Source organism: Mercurialis annua, linkage group LG1-X, assembly GCF_937616625.2.
Source record: "Mercurialis annua linkage group LG1-X, ddMerAnnu1.2, whole genome shotgun sequence".
NCBI classification, from domain to species: domain Eukaryota; kingdom Viridiplantae; phylum Streptophyta; class Magnoliopsida; order Malpighiales; family Euphorbiaceae; genus Mercurialis; species Mercurialis annua.
The window spans coordinates 39,157,257-39,169,898 of NC_065570.1; the positions used below are offsets into that span (position 1 = coordinate 39,157,257).

A 12,642-nucleotide genomic window follows, 5' to 3' on the forward strand; every position below is an offset into this window, starting at 1 on the left:
GTTGTATTCTGTTTGAACCGAATTAAAATTTTATTTTATGTTAAATCGATCCGAACTGAATATTTTTAAATCTAACTGAACCTGGCTCAATATATCATTTTGTCAAGCCAGGTGGTTCGGTTGGTTGTTTTTACTTTCAAAAGTCAAAATTTAGTTATTATGTCAAATTGAATTTGTCGGTTTGATTTGGTTATTCTGATAGGTTCGGCTTTTTAGCACCTTCTACCTTCTACAGATAATTACCGGTCTATGTATAGGGAGATAATATTAGAATTAGATACAGAGAGAATGAAACAGGAAAAGAGACAAGGTAGGGAAAGTGAAAGGGTTCATATTAAGCATATACTAAATAAATTACATCCTTGATTTGTGAATTCCGAGTTCTGGTAGACTCAAATCCGTGCACAGTGAAAGCAACTTTTAGTTATAGCTTTAACAATTATGAAGTAGGGAATAGTTCTAGGCATGAAGCTTAGTGGTATTGATGAACCTCCTGGCAGTCAAACCACAGGATATGGCCTCTGAAGGTATATTCTTAACACGTTCAACAGCTTCAGCAAAAACAACACCCATACCCATATGCAAATGTGGCTCTATATGGCAGTGAAATGCCCAGACTCCTGGATTGTCCGCTACAAATCTTAGTGCAGTCCATCCATATGGGAAAATCACTGCTGTATTTCTCAACGGTGGATTCTTCAAGTTCAGCTTCCTCTCATCTTTCTCACTGAACTTCCCTTCTCCATATCCCAACACCCAAAAGTCGTGCCCGTGCAAGTGCCACGGATGCGCTTCGCTCACTCCTTTGCTTAATGCATTTGCATTTTGAAGTATCACGTCCACCGTTGTCATGTAACCCAGCATGTAAACCCCATTTCCGATTGTCGTATTAGGGTTGTCCCCTGGTTTCATCACATCATAACTCATGTCGTACGACTCGGGTGGCTTCGCTTGATCAAAAGCTTGGTGGAGACCAAATTTCATAGCTCCTAAATATGGAGTAAAGGGCAATGAGAGGGAAACATTGTTTAAAGCCCACTTGATAACGCCGTTATGCCTGTTTTGGGTGTTGAGCAGAACGATGCGACGGTCGTAATTTATGGGAGGGGGATGAGTACCCTTCTTGGCTAAAATGCGGTTAGTGAATGCTTTGCTACGAGCGGTGTCGTTCCATGTAGGGGTTTGAGGAGGTGGGGATTTAGGGAGTTTTGAAGCAGACACATTTACATAATTTAGAAGAGTTAGGGCTTGAGAAGTATTGGGTGGTCTTGCTATAACACCCGCAGAAATCCAATAGTTTTGAGAAGGATTTTTATTTGTGGTAATTATGACAGAGTAGCTCTCTCCAGAGTAAATGTCCAAGCTTTTAGTTTTAAATGGTTCCACATAATTCCCATCTGCTTCTACCACCACCATCTTGTGACCCTGCAGTGTTACACATTTATTTATTGCTGAATAGTTAACCAATTAAATAAGTTGATATCCATCCTAGAAGTACAAATCATAATAGCAGGACCAGCAATGGTCACCGTTTTACGAGAAATGACCGTTAAGAGCGTGCAAAAATCCAATCAATTTCTTCTAAAAACAAATATTCCAATCAATTTGGCAAAATCTCTTCAACTTGAAATTTTAACTTTATTACTTATTTGATTTGTTTTGATTCTATTGATAAAACAAATTTCATTGCATTTTAAACCAATTGAATTTAAAAAATAAATCAAATTTAATTAGATCGATTTAGTTTGAAATATTTAAATTAGAAAAAAATATTAAAAAAAAAAACTCAACCTTTGAAGTAATAAGACAAGACAAACCCTATGGTATTTTTCAATACAAAAGAGATCTTGATTTTTTTAAAAAGTTACAGAATAAATACTCTATATTCCTAAATGCGTTAAAGAAAAAGCAAAGAGAAAATGTCACCTTGGTCCCAAATTTGTTAAAGTTGACTAAATTGTCAAAATTATTATTATATTTATAAATAATTCCAGTATTTTGATTTAAAAATTTAATGAAATTAAATTTTGTTATACAATTTTTATGTATGTTTTTTAAAATAAAGTAAAATTAGATTTTTTTTATCTAATAAAATTTGTATTGTTTTCCAAATATTTTAATTATACACGGTATTTTTATTTAATAATTTTTTTAAAATCTGGTGCACAAGCTTGAGGCATTCATTTAGATTTAAAATTACCACATTTAAAAGTATGGTAACAAAACTTTTTTTTATATATTACTAAAGAAAATTTAAGATAAAAATAATGAAATTTTAATTTTTTTTTATAGATAATCAATCCATAACGTAATTAAATTCTACTAATTATATCATCATTTTTTACTAATTTTATGTACTTTGAAATTTTAAAAATATTTATATTGATTTCTTAAATTATTATGTAACAATAATTATATGCATATTTTTGACTTATTTTTTAAATATAGATAAATATTTTGTATTTGATTTAAATAATTATTAAATTAAAATGCTACTTATAAAATTAAAATATTATAGTGGTAGTTATATTTTTGAAAAAAATTATTAGATAAAAATAATATTATTTTACTTTTAAAAATTGTTTAAAATTGTATAAAAAAATTATGTTTTTAAATTTTTATAGAAATAGTAAATTTATTTATAAAATAATAAGAATGTTGACAATTTAGTCAATGTTAATATATTCAAGGATCAAATTGACCTTTTTTCTTTACTTTTTTAAACAATGTCAAAAACTGAGAGTTTCTTTCTTTTAAAATTTCTTAATTTACCATATAGTTTTATGGGAAAATTACCCTTTATACTTCCTTTTTTGAAAATATTTTTTTTTATCTCTAATCCACTAATGAGTTACCAATAATATATTAATAAACTATAAAAAAAAGGATATTTTTGCAAAAGTTTTTAAAAAAGAGAATTTTTGAAAAAAGCCCTAGTTTATTTTGTCTATTATATAAAAGACTAAGTTTTTTTTTAGTTATTTTGCCTATGAATTATTATAGAAATAGTTGTGTTCGACTTAAAGAAAAAATTGCTTAACGCGCACCACTTGACAAGAGAAAGAAAATTACATGAAATTATTTAGATGCTGCCACAAGTTGGTAATGTGCTCTATTTTTTTGTTTTCAAACCATCACAAATAAGGCCAAGTTGGTACTAACCACTTCAAGATCAAAACGGATACTTTTGATAAATTTCATTTTTAATTTCTTAAATAATTTTCTTTTTGATTGTTTTGACTTATATACAACACTAGTTTTCTTTACAAAAGGTGTCATGAGGACTTCATTTTTTTATGTTTTTATATTTCAATTAAAAAAGTTAAATTCAAAAAAGTTAAACTTAGAACTCAAAAAAGTTAAAGTTATAGTAATCTATATATTAATATATATAAAAGATCATAATGAAATTCCAAATAAAAATAATGCACCAAGCCACTATTCATTATATTATTACTATTATTACTGTGTTTCTTTAACTTTTGAATTGCAATTTAATAAATAATCATACACGCACTAAAGTTACAAACATTATCTTCTATTATACGTTTGATTTCGGCACCTTTAATCATTAACAACTACAACAATTACAAAATGAAAAAACTAATTAAATATTATAGAGACGAAAATTATTACCCACAGTTGGTTTATTAATATTAGGCAAAAACAATTGTATCTATACTTTTGACAATTTTTGAAATATTCTTATTCAGTTTTACGTATTGAAACAATATATTCAAATCGCAGTTTAAATGAATCTAATTCGAACGAAATGCTTGCGTAGAGTTTTTCTTTTTTAGTTGGATTTATTTTAGAGGTAATGTCATAAAAATATATCAAATTTACACGTTTTTTTAGTTTAAACACGCATTTTAAAATAATCTAGATAGTGCTAGTTAATTTATGAATTAAAACAATTATTTGAAATTTTAATTAGAATGTGTCTTATTCAAATGTGACCTCTAGTTAGAATGTGATGATATATATATATTTCATTATAAAAAGTTTAGTACATAATTTGACCTATGAATTTATATTTTTTTATCCATCTAACCTCTAAATTTAATGTGTAACCTATTAAACCTCTGAACTTGTGAAATAATCCTTTTTAACCTCTGAAATGGAGATTGAATCTCAAACGCACTTACGTGGCGAAAGATCTTTGACTAGACTGCTAGCTCATTTGCCACATCACCAAAATATACAACACTTAATACATCGTTTGACCCCTGAATTTTTACTAATTGACCTCTAAACATTTTGTTTAACCCATCACACCTCTAAATTTGTTAAAATTATCATTATTAACCCCTGAACTTGAGAGTTTTAAATTTATCTTTTAATATAGATTTAGTTTAATAAAATTATTTTATTATTAATTATTAATTAAGTTAAATATATATTAAAAATAAAATATAAATTTAAATAAATTTAAAACATTCAAGTTAGGGGTTAAGAAAGATAGTTTAACAAGTTTAGAGGTGTGAGGGCTGAACAAAAAGTTTAGAGGTCTAGTGGGTTAATTAGTACAAATTCAAGGGTCAAACAATAAGCCATTATTTTGTCCACCTAAATTTTGTTTTTCTATCCTGATGCGCCAATTTTTGTATGAACATATGCGTCAAAACCAAGTGGACGAGGTCAACGTTTACAACTTATCAAATTCAGGGGTCAAAAGAAAATATTTAACATGTTTAGAGATACGATTGGTTAAACGTAAAGTTTAGATGGATGAAAGAGTATAAGTTTAGGGTCAAACTATAAATTAAGCCTATTGTTAAATATATAAAAAAATAATTAGTTTAATTATAGTATTATTGTTATAATAATATTAGTCATATCAACTCAAATGAACTTAAAAATTTGTTTTTTCTTTCCACCTTTTAGTCCAACTAATTAAATTTCCTATTGATGATTTAATTTAATTTTTTTTATTGGATGGTCTGATTTGATGCACTTTACTATGTATATCGCCTAAACTGAAGGAGTAAAAACAGTTTTTTCGGATATTAAACACCCTAAATTACTGAACTTATATGTTATTATAGAAAGGGTACTAAACTTCATTTTATTACAAATAGGTTACCGAGTTAAATCTTTTATTATAACGGGAGGTCACTACGGCGGATTCGGTCAAATGTTGTTACAAAAATGTCACTTAACTTATCGTTAATTACAAAAAGGTCACTTAGTTATTTTCCTATTTGCAATTCCGGTTTGCCACATAAGCAAAAACGGTGCGTTTTAGTGTCAAAACGATGCGTTTTATATGAGTGACATCTCGTTCTAACAAAATGTACAGTTTAGTGATTTTTTTATAATAAAATGAAGTTTAGTACCCTTTCGATAATAACAAGTAAGTTCAGTGACTTGAAGTGGTTAATATCCTAATTTTTCATGAATTGTATGAATAATCCATACCAACGTCGCCATTAATTTTCTTTGATCTAATGTGCTCTACTACTACTTAGTAATTTACTAATTTGTCTATTCAATTCACTCATCACTCTCTCAACTTTATTCTCCAATAAAGGTAGATTAATGATTCATTTTTCCTTTTTTATTCTTTAATGAATTCGCCCTAAAAATAATAATCTATCTTTACATAGCAACACACACTTCCTTATCACAACTTGCCAACTTTCTTGTAGCATTAACAAATTCTTATTCCTATATTTTTATACCATCAAAACAAAGCTGACTATTATGACTATGACTATACTACTCTCTTTAAACAATTCAACCAAACCTAAACCTTCTTAACTTTACCATATTCTATGTACATCTAATGATTCCAAAAAAAAATTGAACATTAATTCCTTGCAAATTTAACTAACATTAAATTTTCATAATTTTAGCCTAACATAACATTAATTTTAGTCTAATCTCACTAGTTCTTCACTTTCACATGTAGTTTACTAATGAATTAAAAAAACTATTATGTACCTATCGTATTGTGTTTTTATTTTATTTTAATAGTCACACATACACACATATATATATTAATCTAATTTTTCATGCAACATATCGTTTAAAAAATTTCATTCATCAAAAGAAAAAAAAACTGTAATAGATTTATCAAATTTAAAAGTTTCGTTAGATGTATTAAAATAAATTACAAAAAAGAGGAGAGTACTTACAGCAATGGCGAAGTTGAGAGAAGCTAGGGCAGTGGTACTGGCAATTCTTAGCCTGTATTTCTTTTGTGGTTCCACATGCAGAATATAGGGTGCGCATTGTTCACCACCTTTTAACATACATTGTTGGCTAGGGTTTTTGCTATAGTGCGCTGCTAGGGAACAGTTATATTGCCCTCTTCCATTGATGAGTATGCTCTGAAATGAAAACATATTATGATAACAATTTACAAATTAAGCTTAAAAAATAGGCTAAAGAAGCATCTAAATTATTTTAATTATTTTATTTCCATATGAACTCTCAACTTTTTAAAATTTGGCACAATTTGGTTTTAAAAATTTCAAAAAGAGCATTTAAGCCCTATTGATTTATTCTGTGGTTTTTTTTTTCAAATGTGGAGGTGTTTTTTGCACCATTTAAAAATATTAAGGGCCCAAATGAAAAAGAATTAAAAAAAAGTTACATACTCTTTCTAAATAATTTTTTTTATCTTCTGCCTAAAAATTAATATTTAAGTGATGGATTAAATTGTCTTTTTTTTTTATATTTCTTGAATAGCAAAAGTGAAAGATAAAGACGGACCAACCATGAATGTTAAATATAATACCAAATATTTTTATTGTTTAGGATATTACTTGATTTCAAAAGGCATCAATAGAGAAAATTATTTTAATAGCCACTAACATCAACTTGCTTAATATTTAATTAGGATAATGTCTATATTTTTCACCAGAAAATTGATGATAATTTATAGTTAAAGGTCACCTGGGGTTCACCGATCCAACGTATAGGGCTGGAGGAAAGGCCAAGTTCTTGGAGATGAACACCTTGATGCCACCAATCACTTAATAGTAAATCAAATTCACCATCGTATTCAAATCCCTCCTTTTCTCCTTTGCCCACATCAACTATTAATGACCCATATAGCCCTGCTGACCTTTGCATTCCATAATGTCCATGGTAAAAATATGTTCCTGCCTGCACCATCATCCTCATATTTCATTCAATTTACTTTCGATGCTTATACTTCAACTCATCTTCTCATTTTATACAATACCAACATTTGACCCATGCAATTTAATTCAATGAAAAGTTAAATTCTTTTCATACTTATGAAAACAATTAAACCAAACTGTGTTAAAAAGGGAGAAAAATACATAAAAGTAGAAATATTATTCAATGCATGAATTTTAATGAAACAAGATACAATTATTTTATGGATTGTTTACTTTAACAGTAGAAATATTATAGTAAAATAGAAACACAGAATAATTTTAGGGAAATTTGAGCTGAAAAAACAACATAAAAATGAGAAAAGAGAAGATGAGAGATATTATTTAATTACCCTGTCGACAATGAATCTATAATTAAATGTTTCGCCGGGATTAATAACACACTGAGAAATGGAGGCAGTACCATCTGCCCATGGCGTTCCCATCTACAAAACAAACATAAAAATATATATAGTAATTAATAAAAACATAGCTCATTGCATGCAAACCAATGAATCTTTCACTAAAAACCTATGGGTATTTGATTATGGTGGTTACTGTACTTTTTTTTAGTATAGCAGTTTGGGGTAATTGATTTTGGAGGTCACTGTACTTTTAAAAAGTTTCAAAATGGTGACCGAACTTCAAAACGTAACATTTTAGTTACTATACTATTTGGTTATGTTAAGATAGAAGGATTTTTGGTTACCGAAGAAAATTATTTCAAGTCGATTTTTTGTTGATTGTGTGTATATATGAAATATAAGATATTATTTGTTATAAATAATCAAAATTTGATTACTACGTATGTATAATTTGACCGTAAAACACTAAAAAACCTTCCAAAATCACATATTTGAAAGAGTGAAGCTAAGCTGAACATGAATATAAAAGAGTAAAGAAGAGAAAAAGAAAACCTGTCGAATTCCATGCCAATGAATAACAACTCCTTCAGTGTGAAGCTTATTAGTAAGCTGAACATGAATGTAATCTCCTGCTCGTGATCTGATGGTCGGCCCTGGAAACTGTCCGTTGATACCCATAACCATGTTCTCTTTACAATCCGGTGACCAGAACATATACTCTACATTCCATTTGTAAAAATGTCTTTTCACACCAAATGATGCTTTCATCAACGATAACAGCACCATGCAAACCACAATCCTCTCACCTATCATTCTCACTCAGTATGGGTTTATGATTTGAGCTCACAGAACTTAGTTGTAATGCATTAATATGTTTATAGAGAGATGATTTATAGTAACAAGTGTATGCTGCCTTTTCTTTTCCTATATGAATAGACAACCACTATTTGTGGTATTCATTTTTTTTCATATAATTTTAAAATCAAAACATACCCCACAACTATGTCTAGTTTTTTAAATATATATACCATGTGATTTTAATTTTTTGATAGTTTGGTCCATCATCTTTCGAAGTGCTACCAAATATATTTATATTTAATTTTGAGCTGACAAGTTGTCATATTGTATATTCCAAGTAGGATAACTTTGTCCACATGAACATATAATGTTGTGTGATGTCATTTATATATAAAGTTTGAATATATTTAACAAAAATCGAAAAAAATATATCAAACTGATAAAATTTTAAGAGTATGATAAATTTAACAAACGAGACATAATTGTAGGTGTGTATAGATATATTTTGCCTAATATAAACCATTATATCTTAAGCTTGTTTACATCCACCTTTCATGATCTTTTGGCTCTCAATCACCAAATTTTCTGAGATTCAATTTCGACTCATAAACTCTCTTAATTTTAGTTGAAATTCCAGCGAAAAAATATGTGGTCCAGTTTCTCATAACATCTTTAGAATCAGTTCATATGGCAGCTAAAAATCAAAATAGTCAATTTTAAAAAATCTAAACGCTGCATGAAGCCATTAAATAAAAGAAATAACTCTAAGTCTAATTAATCATCCTCTTCTTCTTCCTTTGTCTTTCTTTTTTTCCAACCGCCTGTTTTATCCCCACCAACTCTGCATCAAATTACATATCACCACAAATTTTAAATTCTTTAACAAACTGAAGAAGGGGTAATTAATTCTAAAAGTCATTCTATTTTTCAGATATAACAAAATGGTCACTAGACGGGAAAAAAAACTACAAAATGATCATTGTACTAAGCAAAATAGACTACATTAATATTTAATTAATTATTATTTTAATTATTATTTAACTAGAATTTAAATTAAAATAAATTACTAATTTAATTATTATTTAATATTTATATTTATATTTATATTTTCTATAAATAAAAATCGACTACTCCTGTGTTCGTTGTTATTTTCTCAATTTTCTGGGTTTGTTTCGTCATCTCTATAACTTCCCTAATTTGCTTGATTTCCTTCATTTCTGTTATTTCGACCATCATTCCTCCTTTTTTCCGAGGTTCTTCCTGATAAGAGTCATATTCAGTTATCATTTGAAATTCAAATTGCTATCTACTGTACATGTAGTTGCCGTATATATTGGCTATATTTCTATGTACATCTTCTGTTATAATTCTTGTAACAAACCCAAGATTTGTGGGTAACTCACTTGTATTTAATATGCTCCTATTCACAGTAATATATAAGTTGAAATTCCAGCAATTGTTTCATGGTATCAGAGCTGCATTAAGGTTTCAAAACAAAATTTTCTTTTCTCTTCAAAATAGCTGGAAATTCTTCTAATACCTTTGCTAATGCAAATTTAACAGCTCACTTACCTATCAAATTGAACACAACAAATTATCTCATATGGCAAGCTCAATTAATGCCATTACTTCGTTCTTACGATCTCGATAACCATATTGACAATACTTCCACCCCACCACCAAAAATCAAGGATGATGAACCCAATCCTGCTTATCATTCCTGGTATAGATACGATCAATTGGTTCTTACTTGGATAATCAGCTCAGTTTCATAGAATTTTATTTATCAAATTGTAAATGTTTCCACAGCAAAGGAAGCATGGCAGAAACTTTCTGCACCCATTCTTATGGCTCAAAGGCACAAATTCGAACAATTAAAGAAATTTTTTTCCGTCTCCAAAAATCAAATGATGAAACCATTTCTACGTACATTCAACGTGCAAAAGTTATGTTTGATCAGTTGCTTGCTCTTGGAGCTGTGGTTCTTGAAGATGATCTTGTGCAGGTTATTAATAATGGTCTTTATCATACATATCGACCATTTCTTCGATCTTTGGAAAATCGTTTGGATTCTATTGGATTTGATGATCTGTATGGCTTGCTTTTGAGTGAAGAAGCTAGTTTATTAGTTGCTGAAAAATTAAATGTTGTGAATATTCCCACTGCTTTTTATTCGGCCAATCAGTTTTCTCAAGGCATCCGAAATTTCTCAAACAATTTTAGCAGGGGTCGGGGATATAAAACCACGAGGAGGCCGTGGCAGAAACTTTTCCAACAACTCACGATAGTATCAATTTTCAGGTGTATGAAACCAGTTTTGATCCTCTCACTGTTACATGCTTTAATTGTAATGGAAATGGGCATTATGCAAACAAATTCTCTTCTCCAAAAATTCGACGGGAAAACTATAATCTGCAACCTTCTCCAAGTTCTAATCTTGCAGCATCTTCCAACCCAAATCATCAAGCATGGATTATGGATACGGGTGCTACACATCATTTGACTTCTGATTTGAAAAATCTTCACGTTTCAGCCGAATATAATGGTTCTGATGGTATCAAGATTGGTGATGGTAATATTCTTCCTATTACTCATATTGGATCATCTCAATTTAATTCTTTTGATTCATCTTTTCAATTACAAAATATACTTTGTGTTCCTCATGCTTGTTCCAATTTACTGTCTGTTGCTTCTTTTACTAGTGCTAACCAAGTTTCTGTTGAATTTTTCCCATGTCACTTTGAAATAAAGGATATCCGCACGAAGAAGGTTTTAATATCAAGCACGAGTAATCAAGGATTGTATTCTCTCTTTCTAGTACCAAAGAAAGATTCAACTCCAATAAAAGTAGCACATTATTGTTCATTCTCGACATGGCATAATCGTCTTGGTCATGCGGCAGCCCAATTAGTGAATAAGATTTTGATTAATGCAAAAATTCCAGTCTCAAATAAATCGCAGTCTATGTGTAATGCTTGTAGTGTTAGCAAGAGTCATAAATTGCCGTTTCCTGTCTCAAAATTTCGGTGTCAAGGTCCTTTGGATGTCATTAGCTCAGATGTTTGGGGACCATCTCCAATTGAGTCTGTTGATGGTTTCCGATATTATGTTATTTTTCATGACCATTTTAGTAAATATTGTTGGATTTATTTCTTGAAACATAACTCTGATGTGTTTAATATCTTTGTTCAAATTTCGTACCATTATTGAGAAATTCTTTGCTCGTTCTATGAAAGTTTTTCACTCTTATCTTGGCAGTGAATTTGTTGGTCTTACAAAATATCTTGTGGATAATGGTATCACACGAAGTAGTTCTTGCCCAAAGACTCCTGAACAAAATGGTTTAGCAGAAAGAAAACATCGACATATTGTTGAAACTGGTCTGTCTTTGCTTAACCATTCTAATGTTCCTCTGATAATATTGGACGTATGCTTTTGATACTGCAATTTATTTAATTAATAGATTGCCTACACCATCTTTACATAATCATACATCTCCATATCATATTATTTTCAATATTCAGCCTCATTATAATGATTTGCGAGTTTTCGGTTGCTTGTGTTATCCATGGCTACGTCCATATGCTGTGAATAAATTTTCAGATCGGTCAACTGCTTGTGTTTTTCTTGGTTATTGCAAAATTCACAAAGGGTATATTTTACTTAATTTAATTACCAATAAAATGCTAACATCGAGACATGTTGTTTTTTGCTGAACAGGAATTTCCATTTCAGAAGAAAAATGATGTGTCAGCACTGGTTAAAATTCAAGCTTCTTCACCTGCTATAATTCAAATCTTGTTGGTTCCTGCTAAAGAATCAATCTCAAATTCAAATACTCCCATAAATCCGGATTGTTCTCATGACCCTATTATACCAAATGAGACCCTACCTACAATATCTCCACCAAATCATGCTAATTTAAATCAACCAGCTGCAACTTTATTTCAACCCAACCACTCAACCAATCTCCAAGATTCTTGTGCTCCTCCTGCCATGTCATCTGATTTGACTCTTTCCCATCACAAGTCACGGGTCCCACCTATTTCTTCTATTTTAGTCAATAACCTTTCACATGCTCACTCCAATCAAACGTCTTCTCCTTTACCCATTGATGTTCAAATTAATTCATCTCCTATACCTGTTTTGGCTACTCAAACTCAAGCCACCTCTTCTCACCCTTATAATACACGGTTAAAGTCAGGTAACCTGAAACCCAAAATTTTCACGGCAACCATAAACACAGAAGAAGAGCCATCATGTTTCAGTAAAACAGTTAAGTCATCTCTATGGAAAGCAGCTATGCAAGATGAAATCGATGATCTTTCAAACAATCACACATGGACTCT

General features: G+C 29.9%; 1 protein-coding gene across 1 annotated transcript; it reads right to left on the reverse strand.

Moving 5' to 3' along the window:
- Positions 1-311: 311 nt before the first annotated feature.
- On the reverse strand, positions 312-8,393 carry LOC126665949 (L-ascorbate oxidase-like). The gene is made up of 5 exons (XM_050358894.2): positions 8,048-8,393; positions 7,484-7,576; positions 6,904-7,116; positions 6,141-6,335; positions 312-1,425 (listed from the first exon to the last, which is right to left on the reverse strand). The coding sequence occupies exons 1-5, from the start codon at positions 8,306-8,308 to the stop codon at positions 460-462; spliced, it is 1,728 nt and encodes a 575-aa protein (XP_050214851.1). The 5' UTR covers positions 8,309-8,393; the 3' UTR covers positions 312-459.
- Positions 8,394-12,642: the final 4,249 nt, after the last annotated feature.

Bases quoted from the DNA above. Each gene is read 5' to 3' on its own strand.
- LOC126665949 (XM_050358894.2), bottom strand. From the start codon at position 8,308: ATGATAGGTGAGAGGATTGTGGTTTGCATGGTGCTGTTATCGTTGATG. The intron at 7,117-7,483 runs GTAATTAAATAA...ATGATGGTGCAG, and splicing joins ATAGATTCATTGTCGACAGG to GCAGGAACATATTTTTACCA. The intron at 1,426-6,140 runs GTAAGTACTCTC...GTAACACTGCAG, and splicing joins CTCTCAACTTCGCCATTGCT to GGTCACAAGATGGTGGTGGT.